The 21,989-nt window shown below is 56.0% G+C and overlaps 1 protein-coding gene across 1 annotated transcript in view; it reads left to right on the top strand.

Annotated features, from left to right (window-relative positions):
- LOC100113866 (protein dachsous) overlaps positions 1 to 21,936 on the top strand; it is a 215,132-nt gene extending 193,196 nt beyond the window's left edge. Inside the window, exons 4-16 of the mRNA XM_008219683.4 lie at positions 1,154 to 1,317; positions 2,493 to 3,306; positions 5,313 to 5,591; positions 5,675 to 5,898; positions 6,344 to 7,010; positions 7,103 to 7,456; positions 9,044 to 9,370; positions 9,459 to 9,909; positions 11,784 to 12,738; positions 12,820 to 13,105; positions 16,703 to 16,999; positions 18,119 to 18,575; positions 18,652 to 21,936. Coding sequence (XP_008217905.1) covers positions 1,154 to 1,317; positions 2,493 to 3,306; positions 5,313 to 5,591; positions 5,675 to 5,898; positions 6,344 to 7,010; positions 7,103 to 7,456; positions 9,044 to 9,370; positions 9,459 to 9,909; positions 11,784 to 12,738; positions 12,820 to 13,105; positions 16,703 to 16,999; positions 18,119 to 18,575; positions 18,652 to 21,004 — 7,628 coding nt within the window. The 3' untranslated portion in view covers positions 21,005 to 21,936. The remainder of the gene's footprint in view (positions 1 to 1,153; positions 1,318 to 2,492; positions 3,307 to 5,312; positions 5,592 to 5,674; positions 5,899 to 6,343; positions 7,011 to 7,102; positions 7,457 to 9,043; positions 9,371 to 9,458; positions 9,910 to 11,783; positions 12,739 to 12,819; positions 13,106 to 16,702; positions 17,000 to 18,118; positions 18,576 to 18,651) is intronic.
- The last annotated feature ends 53 nt before the right edge of the window (positions 21,937 to 21,989 follow it).

The raw sequence follows: 21,989 nt of genomic DNA, 5'->3' as shown, positions 1-21,989 counted from the left end.
CGCCTGCGGTGCCGTGTCATCGCTCGTTATTAGCGCTGCTCGCGCGACGACGACGACGAGGAGGAGGACACGCGCGATCGCTTAAGTGCCTTGGTTTGTTCTTTATTTTTTCTGCTATTCGCTCCGAGCAGCTTTTGTGAGCGATGAAACGTGCCAGCCACACGGACCGTCCCCGAAAGCACAATTCAGCTCCCGCTCGCTCGCATGCAAATTAACAGGTCGATACAGCGCCCGTTAATTAATTTTATTATTTACACGCAGTTCGCAGCTCTCTCCGTCTCTCTCCGCCTCTCTCTCCGCGCGGTCCTTTATTCCATCAATTTCGCGCTCCGCAGACACATCACACACGGATTATGTTTTCAGCCAATTAAAAAATTCCTCCGAAATATTCGTCTATTTGCGCGGCGAGCGAGGGATGATTTCTCCTATCGAGCAAATGGCGTATTTATAAAGAGCGCTTATCAAGATGGAGGAGACGGCCGCATCACTCAGCGATATCGGGGATAAGCCGGGCCAATGATCCGGTAATCGCGTCATTATCGACATGACTCGGAAACAGCCCCGGGGCGGAGGCTGATTTACGCGGATGGTAGCGCGCCTTTACGGCTCCTTAATGCCTCTGCCCTCTTATTTGCAATCGCTTTATAATCTCTCGATCTGCGCCCGGCATTGCGAAAAAAATGCGGGCCTGGACGATACCCTATATCTGCGCGTCCTTCGCCTCTTCGAGTGCAATTATACAGACGCGATTACTGCAGAAAAAGAAATAAACGCACCGGCGCTAGTATTTAGGACACCGATCGAGAGGTGCTTTCAATTTGCAGTAACACGCGTGCGCATAGATGTTTATGGGATATTTCCCGTTACACCGTTGAAACCCGTTCGTTGCGAGCGGCCGCCACGGGCGCGTGTTACGGCATGCGAAAATGAATGAAGAAACTAGTCTGTAAATTTATAGGATTATGAAAAAATGCGTAAAGAATGTGTCATCGGCGGCGGAAAAAAGGAACACGGCTTGCAGGCGCTGCGCGTACGCGCGAGAATTTATGTCTCTATTAGAGTGCATTATACATGAGTAATTAGGCATAACGAAGCCCCGAGCTATGAGTTTCCACTGAATAAATCAAAAATGCTTTTACCTTTATTTTTCCAGGCAATACGCTGAACAGGTTTTACCTGGTGACGGAAGAGCCCGAGCTGTCTTTGGAGGCCGGCACAGGGGCTATACGCACGAGACTTCCGCTGGATCGAGAGACTCGCGATCGCTACGTCCTCAGCGTCGAGGCTCGCAACGGAATCTCCGTTGGCTACTGCCAGGTGAGAGCTCATTAATTTCCCCATCGACAGCTGATCTCTGCAGAACCGCAGCTGTCCTCGTTTTTACCATTTTCCGGCTATAGGGCGCGCACTGGATCTTCCCCCTGATTTATGCACGCACACTATCTGCGTTTGCTCCTCGAATTTTCATTAATTACGCGCGCTGACGCGTTTCTTCGAGATAAGAGAGTCGCGATCAACCAGCTCCCAAATACGGGAATCAAAAGAGAAGAGTACGATTCGTTTCAATTTCCCGGAGCTCGATTTTCCAAAAGGAGGGTGCAAACTCGCTTTCGACGTAGTATAGAGTCTCGAGCACAAGGCATTCCATAGCAGCGCCGCGACGCGAGGCTCTGCGTCATAGGTGAGGCACGCGAGCTCTTTCTGCACATGGATTTGCAGCCAGCACGGTTGAGAAGTACACGGGCGCGCGAAGTAGCACTTTATGCAAATGCCCGCCGAGCGATGCGCTTATTTATTCGCCGGGGGCGTAAGAGGCTCTCGCGATACTCATACTTCACGGGGAAAGGAGGCGCGCACTTGGCCGTGCGCAGTACCGCTCGCGTCCGGACGCGTCGATACGATATAAAGCACGTATTCTCGATAAGATCCGTTGCGACGACACCCACAAATATTTCTACCGAAATGGTCTTAGCCCTAGTGCACTCGCGCGGATTGAAACATTGAAACTCGAGGCGAAACCGGTAATTTTGCACTCGCCGCGACTCGAAACTGTTGAGCGTCGGCTGGAGGTCTTTCGATTAATAGATATCCGGTGTACGAGCGCCTGTCTACGCTCGGCGAGAGTGAACGCGAAAGAGGTGGATGAGCGGAACCTCGAGGTCAGGTGCGTCGGATCCTAGAGCTAGGCGTAGGAGAGAGAGAGAGAGATGATTGATGAGCGCGCACGACCCGGGCTCGATCGAAAAAATTCACTCGCCTCGTTCGCGAGCGCGCGCGCGCGCCGGGGATTCATTAATTTTCACGTAATTATGCTCGGCCGCGCGGATGTTTATAGGCTTTTTTCGCCAGAAAGCGCAGTCCATCATCTAAATGCGCGTTTTTCGCGCAAATTAGCCGTAGGAGCTGCGCCTTCGAAGCCGAACTTGGGCTTTAATATGACGAATGTCTGGATATAAGTCGTCGCCGTATAATCATGGGAATCGTCGTTGCAGGTGGAGATCGTCGTGGAGGACGTGAATGACAACCCGCCACAGTTCCCGCTGAGCAGCGTGCGCATCTCGGTGGCCGAGTCCCACCCGCTCCACACGGCCCTGTACGTGGCTAGCGCGAGCGACCCGGACAGCACGCCGGCGACGCCGCTGCGCTACAGCATCCAGCATAACAGCAACGAGCTGTTCGGTATCGACGCGAGGTCCGGCGAGGTCTACCTGGCCCGCCGCCTCGACTACGAGACGCAGCAACGGCACCGGCTGATGATCAGCGCCCTCGACGGCGCCGGCCTCTCCGCCAACCTCAGCCTCAGCGTCGAGGTGCAGGACGTAAACGACAACCCGCCGGTGTTCGAGAGGAACGAGTACCACGTCGAGGTCTCCGAGGGCGCCCGGCTAAACTGGCAGATAGTGCAGGTGACGGCGGTGGATCTGGACACGGGCAACAACGCGCGGCTGAGCTACCGGCTGCAGGGCTCCGGGCCGTTCCGTGTGAGCCCGAACAGCGGTTGGGTCACGTTGGCCGGACAGCTGGACCGCGAGACGCTCGACCGCTACAGCCTCACGGTCCTGGCGACGGACAACGGCTCGCCCGCGGCCACGGCCAGCGCCTCGATCCTCGTGACGGTGCTCGACGACAACGACAACGAGCCCCGTTTTGAGAAGGATCTCTACGCGTTCGAGCTCCTTGAGAACCTGCCCTCGGGCATGCTCGTCGGCACGGTCAGCGCCTCCGATACCGATCTCGGCAAGAATGCTCTGCTGAGGTACGCGGTGGTCCAGGCCAACAGCAGCTTCGCCGTCGATCCCGATACCGGTGAGTTTTTTACGCTGCCTCTTTTTTAATCCCCCCTTTCTCTCTTTCTTTTTTTCTCTTCGCGTCCGCCTTCTTTTATCCTCATTTTTCAGCGGGCCCAGCAGCAGCTCTTCATATAAAGTATACTCTCCCCCTCTCCGGCTCGTTTACTCGCTTTTGCGCGCCTTTCTGCAAGCTTTGTTTTCGCGTCTGCTTCTTATTGATTTTTTGCCCGAGCCTCTTCCGCGTCCTTTCTCCTGCCCCTCCGTCTCTTCGCCCATCTTCTGCGCTCATCTCGCAAAGTCCGAAGCATCGATTTCAACTCTGGTGGTCGAATTCGAGAAGCAACGAGTCTCCTGTCGTCGAGCTGGGCACGTAGGCAAATTAAGAAGAGCGGAAATAGCGCCCGAACGGCCAATCGGACGACGTATCGATCTATCTTGAAGGAGAATTCCGTTGGAACGCGCGGCATCTCTAGCCTAGCCGGTTCGTTCGGAATTCGTTTCAAGATTGCATTAGCGCCTCTAAGAGATGGAGCGAGGACGGTCCGATGAGCGAGTCCCTGTGCACCGCAGCACCGATTTACGCTCGGCTCGGACGTCGACCGGTAGCTCCGAGTGATTTCAAGAGAGCTACATCCGCGCTGGATCTACTCGTGAACAATCGAAGGGCCAGGAGTACTCGGTAGTCCCCATCAGCCGATCCATCAATTATCCGCCTCGTGGCTCATCTCATGGACGTAAAAGGGACGCGTCGCGCTGTCGGACGAACCAATAAAAATGAATCGTTGCCTCTCGCCGCCCGAGACCGTTAACCTCCTCCGAGCTTCTCAGCCGTCGCTCGCGGCAGTATAGTGGTATTCGAGAGCCAGGTCCTTGAGAACGTCGCTTGTGTATTCGCCGGTCCGACCCGCGCACGCGCACATCCCGCGAAGAAAGGATAATGAAGAAAAAGAAGGCGTATAGGTGTATATAAAGAGAGCGGCGTGAAAGTGGTGCCGCGACGGAGCTCGAGTCTTTTATCGCGTACGCTATATACGCATACGCCGTTTGATTGGCATGCTACACGGCTGTATTTGTGTACACACTGCACACACGGGACTCGAGTTTCGAGCTCGCGCAGCTCTCCTCCTCTTAGTTGTCTTCCTCCTCCACTTCTGCTTCTTCTTGCCGTTTCCGAGAACGAAGTTCGCCCCGCGTCGTCCGTTCGTCCTGTCGAGGCCGCGCGGCCGCGGAGAGTTGTAGATGCGAGACGAGAGTTAGCCGAAGAAACCGGGCCAAAAAGGTTCGCGGAGAAGGGTGGCAGAAACTTGGAAATCGCAAGCGCTGAGCCTAAAATGCCGGAACAGATGTTCATCTCTCGATAAACGCGAGCTTCGCCAGAGTCATCGGCCTGTCGCGAGCATCACGAGACGTGCCTGCGTCGCATTCCGCACACGCCGGGCTTTGACGCTTCGCTCCTTTGAATGCGGCGCCTTGTGCCCGAGTGTGCGCGGAATCTCCGGCCGCGGCTCATACATTTCAATCGCTCCTCTCAGCGCGACGCCGCATCACCCTCGCGATCATAATCGCGAGACAACTTATACTTCGTTACATTACTTATTCGTAAATAATTATACGCGCCCGTTTAATTGCCGAAGCATGTACAGCTGCTGCTGGCCTCGGCTATTTGCATTTTCAAAACATTATGCAAATTCATAATTAAAACTCGTGAAAAAATAACGTTCTCGGCCTCTCGAAGGGCCGGCGGGGAGAGCGAGCGCGGCAAGCGGACGACAGGACTTTCCAAATATTAGAAGAAACCGAGTCGCATAGTACACCATAAACGCATTAGCGCGAGCGCCCTAGTCTTTACCCTTCTTATTGTCGTCCTGCGCTCTCGTGTATGCGCGGCCGCGTATATGTGGATAGCTGTACTTGTCGACTTCTCGAGATGTTCGCGTCTCGTGCAGCGCGCACCTTTCTCAAGCCATCAACAAATCGCCCGACTGTTGGCACATGATAAAATTTGTCCGATTCTCCCGACAGGTGAGATAACCACGCGCGAGCCATTGGACCGGGAGAGCAAGGCCGTGCACGAGCTGGTGCTGGAGGCCCGCGACCAGGGCACGCCCTCGAGGGCGGCGCGGGTGCCGCTGAGGGTGAGCGTGCTCGACGTGAACGACAACTCGCCCGAGATCGTCGACCCCCAGGGGGACGTCGTGAGCGTGCGCGAGGAGCAGCCGCCCGGCACCGAGGTCGCACGGGTCAGGGCCTTGGACAACGACCTCGGGGAGAACGCCTCCGTCACCTACACCATCCTCAAGGGTGAGTAGAGGACTCCGCTAGCCAGCCGCACGCGAGCGTGCACTCGGCGCGGAGGCTTCATGCCGTGCTCTAATCTGTTTCAGATCGCGACTCGGACGGCTACAACGTCTTCGCCATCGACCCCATCAGCGGCATGATCAAGACCAAGGTCGCGCTGGATCACGAGGATCGCAACGTCTACCGGCTCTCGGTTAAGGCCAGCGACGCCGGCAGGCCGGCTAGGCATAGCGTGCGGGCGCTGCGCGTCGAGGTTCTCGCCTTGGCGGACAATCGGCCGACCTTCACCAGCAGCAGCCTCAGCTTCAAAGTCAGTACCATCATCGGCAGCTTGATTGCCCGAAAACCGTGCGGGCATCGCTCTTGTTATACCTCAAGCCTCACTCGTAAAGCCCCGGCGTTTCATTGCGTTCCATTGCGTTTCATTGCGTTTCATTGCGTTTCATTGCGTTTCATTGCGTCTTATTGCGTTTCATTGCTCGGCTGCCGCACAAGCCGAGTCGAAATTTCGTCAATTAAGGATAATAGTGCTGCTCGGCCGTTATCCGCGGGCTACGTTATACGGCGCTCCGCTCGTAAACCTATACGGCAACTCGAAGCCCAGACAAAACTGCGCGGACGAAATTAACGAGAATCGCGGCTTTATAGAGCTCGGCTAACACTCGTATAACGCTCGGCGAATCCGCAGCAATCAAGAGTCGGTAAAATTTAATTGTTCGCATCGCATTGTTGACGTGAGAAATGTTTGCCCACAGGTGCGAGAGGACGCGAGCATAGGCGAGGCGGTGGGCTCGGTGTCGGGTGCCGGGCCCGCGGGCAGAGTCGCCTACACGCTCGACTCGCTGCGCCCGCTGAGCCGGGTGCCCGCCTTCGACGTGGACCGTGTCTCGGGCCAGCTGGTGGTGGCGCACTCGCTCGACCGCGAGAACATCAGCGAGTACCAGCTGGAGATCCGGGCGCTGGACACGACCTCGATCGGCAACCCGCAGAGCATCGCCGTCTCGGTGAGGATCGAGATCGAGGACGCCAACGACAACGCGCCGCGCTGGCCGCAGGACCCGATCGTCCTCAAGGTCTCGGAGCGCGCGCTCATCGGCTCGAGCATCTACAACCTCAGCGCCACGGACCTCGATGACGGGCCGAACGGCGAGCTGCGCTACGGCCTCGTGGCCGAGTACCCGCCGACCGGCAGCTTCGCCGTCGACTCGCTCACCGGCGCCCTCACCCTCGCCAAGCCGCTCGACCGCGAGGAGCGCTCCGAGTACACGCTCGTGCTCAAGGCCGAGGACCGGGCGCCCGCCGCCGAGCGGCTCGCCTCCACCGTCACGGTCAGGGTCCTCGTGCTCGACCAGAACGACAACGATCCGGTCTTTGTTGCGCCGCAAGTCTCGAGGCTGCCCGTCGCCCCCGACGTGCCTCCCGGTGAGTACACGCCTTTTATTATCATACGATTCGGTTGAATTCCGAGCAACAAAAAGCAACTAACGACGAGCCTCGGCAACTAACGGAAACAGGTGGCGCGCTGGTGCGAGTGGTGGCGGTGGACAAGGACGAGGGCGACAACGGCCGCGTCTCCTACGTGATCAGCTCGGGCAACGAGGAGGGCCGCTTCTCCGTGGGCTACGACTCGGGCCTGGTGAGCCTGGTGCGGCCACCGCTGCTGCGGCCGAGCGAGCTCGAGATCACGGCGAACGACCACGGAGTGCCGCCGCGCAAGGCCAGCCTCAAGCTGACGCTGACGACGGCCGCCGGCCAGACCAGCGGACCGCCCCGGCTGCTGCTTCCGAGCCCGGTCGCCAGGGTCAGCGAGAATCTGCGCGTCGGCGCCGACGTCGCGAGCGTCGCTGGGGCCGCAGTGCTCGACCAAGGTAAGCCCGCGTGGTCTGCGAGGAGGGCCCCTAATGACGCTGCTCCCCCTTCCGAGCGAGCTCAATGAGTCCGACTGAAATCGAGCAACGTAATAGCTGCCTGATGACCCGGCCGAGCGCTGCAATGATAAGCGGTTGCATCTGCTAGGCCATCCTACTCCAGTTCAAGACGCTGCTCCCATCTCGCGCCCCGCATTCCGATCGGCTCTCATTCGCACCGTCTGCTTCTCTCTCTCTCTCTCTCTCTCTCTCTCTCTCTCTCTCTCTCTCTCTCTTTCTCTCTCTCTCTCTCTCTCGGAGAAACTGGTCTGATTTAGGATTACCAGTTCCGCTCGAGTCCGAGAGACCGAATGGATGCTGCCGCTGCAGACGGCCTTTATCGCGTGCTCGTCGCGAGGCTTTTCAGCGCTTCGCGAAAAAATGACCCGCTAGCCAGGTGAAAATTAGAAATCCGACGTCGACGCTCGGCGCTCGTTAATTAGGCGCTCCGTAGAGCCCGAGATCAGTCGGCGCTTTTTTCAGAACGTACGGCGTCTTACTCGCTTTCATGCCTACCGCACTGCCCGCGCGACTCCGGATCTAATGCGAAAGCTCTGCCACGGGAATACTTGGAATAATTGTGCGCATCGAGCATCTTTGTCTCTTTCGCTATTTTACACGCAATACTCGCGCAATTCAAAAAGTGCACCTACTATGCGACCGTTTGAGCACATTCCGCGGAGCATAAGCCGGCCGCGCGGGGGAGTCTCGACGGCCGCATGCGAAAGAGAGAAGAGGGAGAGGAAAAGAGAGAGAGAGAGAGAGAGAGAGAGAGAGGCGAGAGAGAGCAGCCCGGATAAGAAGGATAAGGAGGATAAGAGAAGCCGAAGGAGGCCGAGGATGCAAACAATGGCCGCGTATATCATCGTGCCGGCGGCCTGCAGCCGCGGTACACGCATAGGCAAATCACCGCTCCTGCTTGCAGCGCGCATACTATACTACAGCAGCAAGCGAGAGCGCGTATCCACGCCATCAACGCTCCTTCTCGCTCTCTTTCTCTCTTTCTGCGTGGAGCGCGGCTGGAGCTCCGCCGCCGGAACCTCTTTACCGCCTCCGTGTATACCTGTACGCAGCCCGGGAGCGCTCGCTTTGTTCTAAGCCCGGTATAAAAAGCGCCGACAGCTCGAACACGCCATCCTCTGGAATTTGAGAATCGAATGCATTAAAGCCAGAGAGAGAGAGAGAGAGAGAGAGAGAGAGAGAGAGAGAGAAAGAAAGGCAAGAGAGCCTCTACATCAGCCTCGAGTTTTCTATACGAGATTACGCGGCTGAAGCTATTCGCCGCTCCTCTTTCCTTCGCTCTCCCGTTCCGCGCTCGCGGATTTTCGTCGATGCGTCGATCGCGCCGAAACGTTAGCTGAAAACTGAAAAAAGAAACGGACGGTGCCGCACAAACCGAACAGGCCGATCCTCGCCGAAGATTGGATTTCAGCTATAAGAGAAGATCGGGCCAGGCTCTTGTTTCCCCCGCGCTCGGTGTAATCCCTAAATCTGCCCCCGTTGCTCCGCAGCGTTTCAGTATTAGTAATTGTAGCACCGATTCTGCAGGAAACGTGAGCTTCAGCATAGCAAAGGGCGTAGCGTCGGACGTGTTCGGCGTATCGAGCAGCGGCGCGGTGAGCCTGCTGGCGCCTCTGGACCGCGAGAAGACGAGCCGCTACTCGGTGCCGGTGCTCGCCCGCTCGAGCAAGCTCCTCGACCTGGCCACCCTCGAGATCTTCGTGCTCGACGAGAACGACAACAGCCCGGAGTTCGTGCCCGGCTCGTGCTACACGCTCGCCGTGCCGGAGAACCAGGAGAACGCCGTTGTGCACACGCTCGCTGCGACCGACGCCGACGAGGGCAAGAACGGCGAGATCTCATACAGCATCATAAGTGAGTATGCGCTGCGTATGCGGGCATTCGCTCGGCGGCATGCTCAAATTCACGTAACACGCGATACAAAGGAAATACTTCCTTACAGGCGGCAACATCGGCTCCAAGTTCAAGCTGGACGCGGTGACGGGCGTGCTGTCGGCCGGCAGCCTGGACCGCGAGGCCGTGCCCAAGTACGTGCTGACGGTGTCGGCCAAGGACAAGGGCCGGCCGAGTCTCGAGGCCCGCTGCAACCTGACCGTGGTCGTGCTCGACGTGAACGACAACGCGCCCAGCTTCCTGCACAACCAGTACAGCGAGCCGAGGCTGCGGGCCGCGTTCGCCGGCGGCGACTTCGAGACCTACGTCGCGGCCAGCTTCAGCCAGGGCAAGTACTCGACCAGCGTCTCGGAGGACGTCGCGCCCGAGTCGAGCATCATGCAGGTACGCGCCACCGATTCGGACCAGGGGGTCAACGGCAAGATCACCTACTCCATCGCCGAGGAGTCCAGCTGGCTCTTCCGAGTCGACAATCTCACGGGAGTCATCACGACGGCTGGGTGAGTTGTTGAATTGAATTCCTCTTAACGAAATTTCGTTCCCTCCAATTTTTTCCCATAAACGTCTAGCAGCGCGCCGTCTCTTCTTCCTTCGAGACTTGTACCGCGCGAACATCTTGAAAATCTGTTATTAATAATGCTCGCGCGGCGCATTAAAGAAAGAGTCGAAAGAAGAGAGGATAGAGGGCAGCCTGCGCGCGTATAAAGTAAGAAAGAAGGAGATAAAGAAAGAGAAAGAGCTGCAAGCCGGGTACTATATAAGGTCGTAAAAAGTCGAGAGGAAGAGGATGCGCGGAGAGAAAGAAGAGAACTGCAGCAGTAGCGGCGAGCCGGAGAGTGAAAAGGAGCATCGGGGGATGAGGCCGTTGCAGCGCGGCGAGGTGGGGATGTCGTAAAATTATAAAGTCAGGCAACGCTGTCGGCATGCATGCGGCTGTCCGGCCGATTAGACGAGCGAGGCAGCGAGCCTCGTTCCGTATGCCCCTCGCGTGCGCGCCTCTGCATACTCGGCTGTTTTTCCAGAAATTTTCGCACTTCTCGGCGCAGAGCTCGATCCGCGCGCATCCTTTCCTCCGCGTCGGGCATCTCGCGGCGTTAACCAAGACGTCAGTTCTACTCGCAAACGACGTGCGTCCGGCTGGCAGCTCCTATTCGATAGATAGAGAGAATGAGAGAGATAGAGGGGAAGGGGGAGAGGCCGCCTGCCGACGCCGACGTCCCGCGTCCGGATTTCCAGATGCGGGACCCGGCCGCACAGGCGCACCGCGAAAGCGCACATCGAACGATCATTGTTAATTGCGCGATCCACTAACTCACCCCCGACTGGCACATAAACTCACGTCGCGTCGACGGCACGCGTTTTACGATTAATTAAAATGCCCGGAAGGAGGGAAATGATGCCGCGACGCTCCATCGGTGCGTTTCTTTGATCGGATCCACCGCTGCTAATCTAGCCGCGAACGCCGCATTTAAACATATCGGCGATAATCTTGATTTATACGACCGCGTACTTTTTTCCGCTCAAGTTGTAAACACGCCTCTTGTCCACGGTTAATCCTGATAAGATGACGCAGCTGTCACGAAGATATTAAGTCGTCGCGAGGTAAATCAGAGAGCTCGCGACACAGTCCCGACCCTTTGTTTATTAATCCGCGCAACAACGTAAAGAAAGAAGAACCGAGCCGAAATGTATCGTCGAAAGATCAATAGAGAGGGGGGAGAAAGAAAGGCGAGCAACTGCAGTTGCGACTCTGCGTGTCATTTCGCAGCCGAAGACTGCACCGAGTGGCCTGATATGCAAAACAGGTCGCGGCTTCTCATTTCTTCGCAGTTCTGCGCTGTTTTGCTTCCACTTAGCCGTGCACTCCTTGACGACGCTGCTTCTGCTTTACGCGCGCGCAGTTCTCCTGGAATTTCAAACTGATCGCATTATCGTTACTTCTCTCGCAAAGCCTCCGTATACATACGATTTATAAATTCTTTTCGTACGAGCTTTATACATTTTCGATTGTCATCGTCGAGCTAATTAATCTTTATTCAGCTCGCCTACTGAAACTCAGGGGGTGAGCGGAAGTGCGGATGCTTTGTAGAATGGCCCCGAGAAAGGCCGCGAGCTCCAAGGGTTATGATTATAACGACCTACGTGCGGATTATTCAAGATTCTCGCTACCGATAAGAGCCCCGCACAAGAAATGCTGACTCGGCTTTAAAGTTAATGCTCGTGGCAAGAATTGTTTTTCTTCTCGTTTGACTCTTTCACTTTCTCCCGGCTGATTTTATCTATCGAGAGTGAATTACGAAGTTAAAAATTCCAGGTGCAATCATCGCGGCTAAAAAATGAAGCCCCATTTGCAGCAAGCGTCTTCGTTTTTCAGAAGCCTGGATCGCGAGCAGCAGAGCTTGTACAGGTTCCTGGTGGTGGCGACCGACAGCGGCAAGTACGAGGCTCGCCAGACCTCGGTGCCGGTCGAGATCTACATCGGCGACGTCAACGACAACCGGCCGATTTTCGAGGAGTACCCGTTCAAGGCCCGAGTCCCCGTGAGCACTCAACCCGGCCAGAACATCCTGCGGGTCAAGGCGAACGACGCCGACGACGCAGCGAACGGCGAGATCGTCTACTCGTTTCCGCGCGAGCAGGACAAGCCCAAGTTCCGCATCCACCCGAGCACCGGCATCGTCACCGTCACTTCCAGTCTCGCCCAGGAGAACGGGCGCGTCTACAGGCTGGAGGTCCTCGCCACGGACAAGGGCAACCCGCCGCTGAGCGCCCGGGGCCTCATCGAGTTTCGCATCGGCGATCTCTCGGACCTCGCGCCGGTTCTCAAGTTCCAGAACGACAGCTACGACATCGTCGTCCAGGAGAACTCGGCCGCCGGAACCGAGGTCATCCAGGTGACCGCCGTGAGGTCCGACGGCAGGAGGCAGCAGGTCACCTACTCGATCGGCTCGGGCAACGACCTGCAGATCTTCGGCATCGACGAGGAGACCGGCGTGCTCAGGGTCAACGATCCCTCGAGACTCGACGCCGAGCTCTGCAACGACACGAGGAAGGCGGAGTCGAGCCTCCTCGAGGACAGGGACCAAGACGGCCAGAACAGGTACTGGCTGAGCTCCGTGGAGAGCGAGCAAGCCAAAGAAAGAATGAAGGAGGGCTCGAGGTTCGTTTTGACGCTCGTCGCCAAGACGGTCGGCCCTGATCCGCTCGAGGCCTACGCAAAGCTCGTCGTTCGGATATCCGACGTCAACGACAATGCGCCGATCTTCACGCAGTCTCAGTACTCGGCAACTGTGCTCGAAGGCAACGCCAAGGGTGATTTCGTCGTCAAGGTAAGTCGCTTTTACGCTCGTTTTCGCACAATTCATAGCTTAGTCATAACTGACGCTCGAGGAAACCGCGATCGCTCACAGCTTTCCGCCAGCGATATGGATCAAGGCTTGAACAGCAGACTCTTGTACCACATAGTCGACGGCAATCCTGACAACGCGTTCACGATAAATCCACCGTACAGCGGGATAGTACGCACCAACATCGTTCTCGATCGGGAAATCCGAGAAAAGTATCGCTTGACTATCATCGCCACCGACCAGGGCAATCCACAGCTGACTGGAACAGCCGCGCTGAGCGTCAGAGTGATCGACATCAACGACAACCAGCCTACTTTCCCGGAGCCGAAAATCATTTCCGTTCACGAAGGTAAGATTTCCAGACACATCAGCTATTCATTCCGATAAAAACACGGACTCGAGATCAAGTGCAGCATGTAGTATTATCGCTAAGTCAAGATTGTTATTAAACTAGTCCACACGCGGTGAATAATGAATTTCTGAGAAAATTCTACGCGAAACCATTAATCAAAATTGTTTCGCGAGTAATCGCTCAATTACGTTCGCGGCTATAATTACCCTGTAAAGTAGAGCAAAATATATCGCTTGTCTGGCCCTGATGCCGGAACTCTTTACCGGACCGCTCGAAGATTCGTCACGGGTATCGTGAATAATGGGTTCTACCGCACTCGAGGTGTAAAAAGGCCAATAACTTCCGATGAAATATACCTCGTGCCAAACTGTAACCGTATATTCAATAAGATCGCTTCGAACCTAATTACTTTTTTTCAGTTCTCAAGAAAGTGCAACATTTTTTCTTCGGAAAATACGATCGCGTGAAAAAATATATCAAGTGACGGTCTGAAATAGCTTGAACAGCTCCCGCTCACGAATACACAAAATTAAGTGGCTCTAGATTTACGTTGACATTAAAGTCCAATTGTGCGGAACAATCTGCATAACCTAATCAATCTTCGATTGTCGGCTCTTGGCTCTTGCGCTCACTTTATCGCGTTACTTCACGCTACGTCCGAATTTCTTCACTTGTAAAGCGCTAGTAACGCAAAATTGGTCGTGTTTCAGAGTACTTGAAAAATATAGTTGTCAATTAATGAACCGTTATCTCTCCGTGTAATCTACTGTGACGGGAAATAGAAACCTCCACTTTCGATTTACATTTAAACTTTCGACAAGTTGAACGATTAGTTGTTTTTAATACCAGCAAGATCGAAAAAAGAAGTGGTAAACGTAGCAATCGAAATAGCAATTATTCGCGGCGGAGCAAAGTTTTCACCTCCCTCAGAATCTCTAATATACAGCGAGAAGCAGAGTCGATATCGCGATCGATGTTATTTCTCATAGATTCAGCTCGGTTAATAACAGATAAGCGACAATTAAATAATGAACGCTGTGGTGGAAGGAAGGAAGGAAGGAAGGGCTGTGGTGAAAGGAAGGAAGGCAGGAAGGCAGGAAGGAAAAAGCTTAATAACCTCAGTTGAACACACAGACTAGTCGAGTCGCAAACTAGTATGCGCCATTCCACGGGAGTAAAAAATGAAAATCATAATCAATTTAAGGCTCGCGTGCAAGCGCGTTTTATAAAGATAGGCGGGCCTTAATCTTGCCTGGTCTGACAGTAACAAACCCTCTCATCGATAAGACTCTATCGATAAAACCAATTAGCCGCGCTATTCGCCGAGATGCGAGGCTCTAATTCACATAGGCGCAGCGCTCCGGCTCTCGCTTCGCGATACACTTTGCGCGCGCGAGAGAAGCCAAGGGGAGAAGGGCTGACGGATCTACCGCGAGAAACTATCAATTATTCTCGGAGCACCTAACGAGCCTCATTCCCCTAACGCGCGGGGCTTTGACACCGCGCGCGCACTGCGATAGCGCGGCTCATATAGATATGAGCGAGAATTTGTCGGCGGGGGGAACCGGATTTGCCTCTCCTCGCGGGCGCTCCGATAAAGGGCCACGCGCGGTTCACCTGAAAATTAAAACGCGACTCAACGAGAAGAGGACGCGACTAGGTATATACGCATTACGCGCTTTCGCGGTGGAGAAGGGGAGGGGGGGGGGCGTTTGCGGCTGCAGCAGTACGAGAGAAATAAGAGCGCTTAATCCAGAGTTACACGCGGATTTAGCACTGTGGAGGCCGAGTATAATCGAGCTTGGACATTTATAGCAATACCGGTGCGCGACTTTCCTCTCCTCCTCTTTTATTCTTTATTCCCGTCTCTGGACTCGCTCCCTCGTTGCTTCTTCGGCTTAATATCGAGGATTAAACTAATTGCAACGGCAGCCTCGATTTGCAGCCGTGTAGCCGGTGCGTTTAATTCCGCGGAAATGGTGGACTTTCAAAACATTTTCATCCCATAACTCCGCGGCGGCTACAGATATCGCCCCCCCCCCCCCCCCGAGAGAGTTAATGCGAGTTCATCAAACCCTTATAAGCTTCTGCTGTATCGCGAGGAGATCGACTGCATTAAATCCCCGCAACGCATCTTCATTTAAATTCTATCAATAAAATATAATTCTCGCGCGCACTTTGAATAAATCTGCATTGCATGAAGCTCTCGATATTTCCAGGTGCTATCGTCAATCAGGGAAAACGTTTCCTCGACCGTTTTTCACGCATAAATTGCTCCTCGGGAGAGACAGAGGGGGGGGGGGGAGAAGATGAACTCGCTATCGGACACGGCATCGTTTCCTAAAAGCTCGCTTTATACCCCGGATGAATCATCGCCCTCTTCGTATTTCATTCCCGAATTTATTTTTCGAGCGTCAAATTAAGAGCTATAAAAGAATTCCGACATCGGCTGCATTTTTACGACCTTTTCACTCTCGGGAGCGTGCGTCGCCACGCGAGTCTCCTAAATCGTACAGAACGCGAAGCTACCTATGGGCCAGCCGATGTATTCACTATTTACAGGACGTGAATGGTTTCTTAGGGGATTTTACGATTTTCGCGGCAAGTACAGCGCTTGGCCGAATTCGCGCCAAGCTGCTTATCGAGAGTCGGCTATAGCTTCCCGCGGTAGCTTTGAGTTGTGTGTTTGATTTTCGAACGGCGCCTCCTCCTCGACAGTATGTTTTACTCGATAATAATGTAGCCGAGCCTTGATACAATTTTTATGCCCGTCAGAGAGTAAATTTCGCGGATGAAATTTCGGGGCTAAAAAGTAAGGTTTACGATGATTCTCTTCGCATGGCAAATTAATACTCGAGCGAAAATGTTTTATAGTCGGCGCGTCCACGAGTGCCTTAAAAAATCCGAAACGAGAACGTGTCACGAGCATCTCGGTCGCACTTTGATCGAGCCATATAGTTCGGTAAAAATGACGAGCACGCGAAAAGCTGTTTGTTGTATGTAATTAATTTTTGGCGAGCCCCGCTCATTGAATATCACGCAGGCGTAGCAATGAGCGGGAGTCTCAAGGACGGCGAACGGCTTTCACGCTGCAGCAAACGACGAGGCGATCTCGTTGCTCGGCTGCAGAGCGCGCGCGCGCAGATGAAACGAGCCGATAGGCAGTATCCAATGCATTTTAAGTGAGCTGGCTTTCGCGAAAGAATGTTCCTTCTCTCCTCCCGCTCCTTCGGCCGGCTACACGATCTATATACGCCGCCTAGTTCGCGACCGCTCGCGCGACTTATCTCGATGCCGTTTATATACTGCACTGCAGCAGTCCGTCCTGATGAGGGCAGCTTTTAATTCTACCCGGCGCTCGCTGGAGCTAGATCCGGCCAACTTGCGATCTCGGACGATTGCAGCTTTTCTTCTGCAGCGCGCGTAATGACAGATATGAAATCTCGCGCGAGGAATTGAGGCTTTCCGAGGCTCACCATGAATAAATTAAGAGCCGTGCATAATCGCGCGCTGGCAGTACAGTGAAACTCGTGGGCGTTTGACGCCTTTGTATTTCATCGGTAGTGCATTTGCTCATTGATCTCTCTTTTGCAGGAACTGCGCCAGGCAGCGTGCTCACGGCGATCACAGCCAACGACGTGGACAGCTCGCCAGCGCTGACGTACCGATTCAGCAACGTCAGCCATCCGGGTCCGTTCAGCATCGACCGATTCGGCGGTCGCGTCGTTCTCACCGGCAAGCTCGACGCCGAGCTCCGCTCCGAGTACACGCTGCACGTGCTGGCGAGCGACGGCCTGCACGAGGCGACGACTGAGCTGACGGTCAGGGTCACCGATCTCAACGACAACCCGCCTCGCTTCGAGCAGGTCGCCTACATCACCACGCTCTCAGGTATGTATCCGCCGGTTTTTACGACCACGAAGTCGGGGTCCCGGAATCCCCCGGCCCTTATCGATCTCGCCTCTTCCTAAATCGACAAACCTCGTGTAAATTTTTCGCTCCGGGCCGAAAAGCTTATCAGTTTATTATTCCATAACGCGTCGGCCGTAAATAACCGCTTCGGAATTTCAGTTTTATAAGCCTACATTCGCGCCGCGGATGGGAATGGCTTTTCTCCGTGGCGAATTTTTCCCGCTCGCTGTGACGATAGGCGCCCGGTCAAATAAGCTCGCGCTCGCCTTTAAAAACTGGTTTCCAGTAGAATCATTTTGTCCCGTGGCCCGTGTTACAAACTCGAATCGACATCGCATTGAGATAAGCTGGCCAAATAAGAAGAGGCCAAGCCAGAGAGCGCGCGAGAGGCCGAGAAAGAAAGTTTTGAGTGGCGCGGAGAGTCCGAACGGAAGTGCATTCGGAATGAGGGGGGGAGAGATAAGGCGCGATGGGGATTACGATGAAAAGGAGACAAAATCTGGCGCATAAACAAACGTGAAGGCACACTCGCTCCGACAACTGTGGCTTTTTTTATTGAAATTCATAGGACGCTAACGCTCGCGGGCTCACGAACCTCATCAAAAACGCATATCACGGGTGGCCGCGCCGCGAGTGTTTTGACCTCCTCTCCGCCGATGACGTATCGCGAGGCTCGATTGCAAACGTTGGAGCATGCTTCGAAGGTAAACGTTAAGGAAGCAAAACGAATCGAATTGCGTCGTGCTGGCAAAAGGAGCAGCGCGAGAAATCAACCGAACGATAAGTGCCTGGGCTCGATTGTATCTCGTAGTCATAGCTGCGCCGTCCAGTGCCGCTGCTGCCTCGGACAGAAGCCAAATCGTGCATCACCTGGGAGAAAGAGAAGAGGAGACTGCACGCACATACGCATTTCGCAATTACAGCCCTTGTGTGTGTTCTCTCTCTCTCTCTCTCTCTCTCTCTCGTGGTCCCCGTACACTGTGATCGCGGAGGGGACCCCCCTCTGAGCGGCTCCGAGCTTCTCCCCGCGCGCGTTGTGCTCCTCATCGCTCCTTTGTCGCTTTGATCTTCAAAGTCGTAATTGCGCTTTTATTGCAGAAGAACGAGGCAACGTACAGGAAGTGCTGAGCGTCAACGCCACCGACGATGATTCGACGGACGAGAACAACGGGATCCGCTATCGACTCGTTCGCCCGATGAAGGGCTTTACCGTTCACTCCGTCAGCGGAGTGCTCCTGGTCAACCGAACGGCCCTGCCGAAACCGCTGCCCAAGGAGATCGAGCTGTCCATCATAGCGGAGGACTCCGGCAAGCCGCCCCTTAGCGCCATATGCTCGGTGGTCGTGCGTTTGAACGGGCTCAAGAACAACGTGCCGGGCCGGGAGTACAAGGTCTCGATCAAGGAGAACGCGACCAGGGGAACCAGTCTGATGAAGCTGGCGGACGTCGACTTGCTCGACGGCACGATCGTCGCCGGAGACGAGGGCGGATTCTTCGAGGTCTCGAGGGGAAGACTCATCCTGGCCAGGCCACTGGACCGGGAAACGCGGGAAAGGTAGCTCTACATGCGACAGTCTCGCATTGCGCGAAGGAGCCGGGCTGGGTTAACGGTGAGCGATTTCTGCTTGCAGGTACGTCATACGGTTGGGCGCCAAGGACGAGAACTCGACGACGGGCTCGCTGGTCGGCGACGACCCGGTCACGGTCATCATCAACGTGGACGACGTCAACGACAACTATCCCCGCTTCCTGGAGGAGCTGCACCAGGTCTCCATCAAAGAGGACGCGCCCCTCGGCCACACGGTCGCCGTGCTGCGGGCCAAGGACGAGGACCTCGCCGGCAGCCCGGCGGCGAGCATCGTCTACGACATCACGTCCGGCAATGACGCGGCCCTCTTCCGCGTGGACGAGTCGTCGGGCGCGGTGCTGGTCAACGCGAGCCTCGACTGCGATCTCGGCCCGGAGGTCTACCAGCTGGTGGTGATGGCCTGCGACAGCGAGCCGCCCGCCGGCCGGCTCTGCGCGCTGGCGCGGCTCCGCGTGCGCCTCGAGGACGTGAACGACAACTCGCCCAAGTTCCCCGTGTCGGAGTACCTCGAGTTCGTCGGCGAGAACGAGCCGGCGGGCACGACCGTGTTCGCGGCCCGCGCCTCCGACCTCGACCGCGGCGTCTACGGCGCGCTCAACTACTCGATCGTCTCGGCGGCGATGGCGGCGGCGGCGGCTAACGGCTTCTCCGACATCGACGACAGCTGGAAGCTCTTCTCCATCGACCCCAGGTCCGGGGCCGTGACGACGCGCGCCGTTTTCGACTACGAGCAGCGCAACCGGTACGCCTTCAGCGTGCGCGCCACCGACACCGGCGGCCGCAGCACCGCCGTCCGGGTCCGCGTGGAGATCGACTCCCGCGACGAGTTCTACCCGCAGTTCACCGAGCGCATGTACCGCTTCGGCGTCAGGCCCGGCACGGCCCTGCAGTCGGGCAGCGTCCTCGGCTACGTCACCGCCACCGACCGGGACAAGGGCCCCGACGGCCGCGTCGTCTACCAGCTGACCTCGCAGCACCCGTTCTTCAAGCTCAACCGGACGAGCGGCGCGCTCATAGTCAAGCAGAAGCTCCTGCACGCCGTGGCGGGTCTCGAGGAGTCCACGAGGCTCGTCGTGAGCGCCAGCTCCGGCCGGCAGGGCTCCCTCTCGAACATGACGGTGGTGGAGGTCTCGCTGCTCGACGGCGACGACCTGTCCGTGGCCCGCGGCAGTGACTCGGGCTTCGCCACGCCGACCAACAGCGTCGGCGCGAACATGGCCGTGGCTGCGAGCAACGGCCTGGCCGACTGGGCCCTCGGGCTGCTGATCGCCCTGCTGCTGCTCGTCCTGGGCTTCGGCTCGATCTTCCTCTACCTGCACATCAAGAGCCGCCGGCACAAGAAGCCCGGCGGCAGCAAGCCCGGGCTCAACGGCGAGAGCAACGCCACGGCCTCGAACAGCTACGTGGACCCGAGCGCGTTCGACACCATCCCCATACGCAGCGTCGGCGGGGTCGGCGGCGTCGGCGGCGTTGGGGCCCACGGGAACGGCGGCGCCGGCGTCGAAGCCTCCTGCCAGTTCGCGCCGCCCAAGTACGACGAGATCCCGCCGTACGGGACCTCCGGCCAGTCAGGCACCCAGGCCACCTCCGAGCTGTCCGGCGGTAGCGACCGGTCGGGCTCCTCGGGCCGCGGCTCCGCCGAGGACGACGGCGAGGACGAGGAGATCCGCATGATCAACGAGGGCCAGCAGACCGGCGACTCGGCGAGCGACCTCTCGGTGCACAACACCCAGGAGTACCTGGCGCGGCTGGGCATCGTCGACCCGCCCGCCGGGACGCCGCGCAGGCCGCCGGAGGCGCTGCCGCTCGACAGCCTGCACCTCTTCGAGGACGAGACGGCCACGGAGGCCGACATCGCGACCCTCATCTACGGCAAGATCGGCGAGCCCAGCAGGCCCACCTCGGGCCTCGAGGTGCCCGGGGGGCCCTCGATGAACGGCTCCCTCAGCTCGATAGTGCACAGCGAGGAGGAGCTCACGGGCTCCTACAACTGGGACTACCTGCTCGACTGGGGCCCGCAGTACCAGCCGCTCGCTCACGTCTTCAGCGAGATCGCGAGGCTCAAGGACGACGCGGCCAGTGTGCAGAGCGGCCACTCGGCCGGCAGCGGCAAGGCCAAGCCCCTGCACAAGGCGCCGCCCCCGCCGCTGCTCACCTCCGTGGCGCCGAGGTCGCTCACCGCCCCGGCCATGGCCAGGGGTATGCTGCCCAGGTCGCCCATCAGCCATGATGCCTCGACCTTCCCCTCGGCCGCGCTCAGCCCGAGCTTCTCGCCCTCGCTCTCGCCGCTGGCCACCAGGAGTCCCAGCATCAGCCCCTTGGTTCCTACCGCGACGCCGCGAGGCCACTGCCCGCCCAGGGCCATACCCATCAGCGACGCGGAGCTTCGCATTTGAATCGTCGATGGCACATCGATCTGTTCGTGTGATAAAGACAATTGTGTAACGGAGAGGACAAGACTCGGCGTACTTCGAATATCCGTAGATTTTATCGATCTTTGCTGCACTGCATTTTTCCGAACTGGTGTATTTATTTGTAATTCGAATACTGCGAATACTTGTATGTTAAAGAATATAACTGCCATCTGTCGATATCCCCGCGAATTCGACTTCAATATCATGAGGGCTTCATGTATAGGTATATAGGTAGGAAGACTGTCTGAATATGCGATCGATGATCCGCGCCTAGCCGCAATGTTCTGTATGATATAGCTTTAGAGAAACTCAGCGATGAGTCGGCTAGCTCCTTAGTCCAATGTATTGTTAGTAGTCCTGCCACTTGTCGACGAGTGCCGAGAAATGCTCACAGACTGTGTGGCTCTTTTGTACATATACCAGCGTGCGTAATCGCTACGTTTAGAACCGCTTAGCTGTAAGTAGCAACTGTAAATATGCGACTATAATTATGTTAATTTTTGTAATATGATAACAAAAAGGGAAGCCGCGTGATTCGTCTGTAAATACGTCGATCGTTCGGACAACCGGCTGTTGTTCTTTCGATTCTTCGAACGCGTCGCCACGACTCTTTTCTTCGCTTAAGCACGACAATGTCACGAGAGAACTGATACTGAATTCGTGACCTACTATTATAAATTCATCATTATATTGACACGTCATTACGAATAGTTTTACTTATTTGCTATGTGTAAATCAGAATGAGTTCATCGATAATATTTCGTTATGTACTATATAGGCGACGACGGATGTATAGTTTTATAAAAGCGTAACGTATGCATTTGTAAAAACATTGTTCATACTACTGTACAAAATCCAAAACAAGTTTCACAGACCCCGTGGAGCTTTCAATAAATGAATTTTTTAGAATCATACGCTCACTATCTTTTATAATATATGTCCACCTATATACGAATATTCTGTCCCG

The sequence above is a fragment of the Nasonia vitripennis genome, assembly GCF_009193385.2.
Source record: "Nasonia vitripennis strain AsymCx chromosome 3 unlocalized genomic scaffold, Nvit_psr_1.1 chr3_random0005, whole genome shotgun sequence".
Classification (NCBI taxonomy): domain Eukaryota; kingdom Metazoa; phylum Arthropoda; class Insecta; order Hymenoptera; family Pteromalidae; genus Nasonia; species Nasonia vitripennis.
Note: the sequence above shows the minus strand (reverse complement) of the source record. Positions and strands in the feature narration are given on the sequence as shown.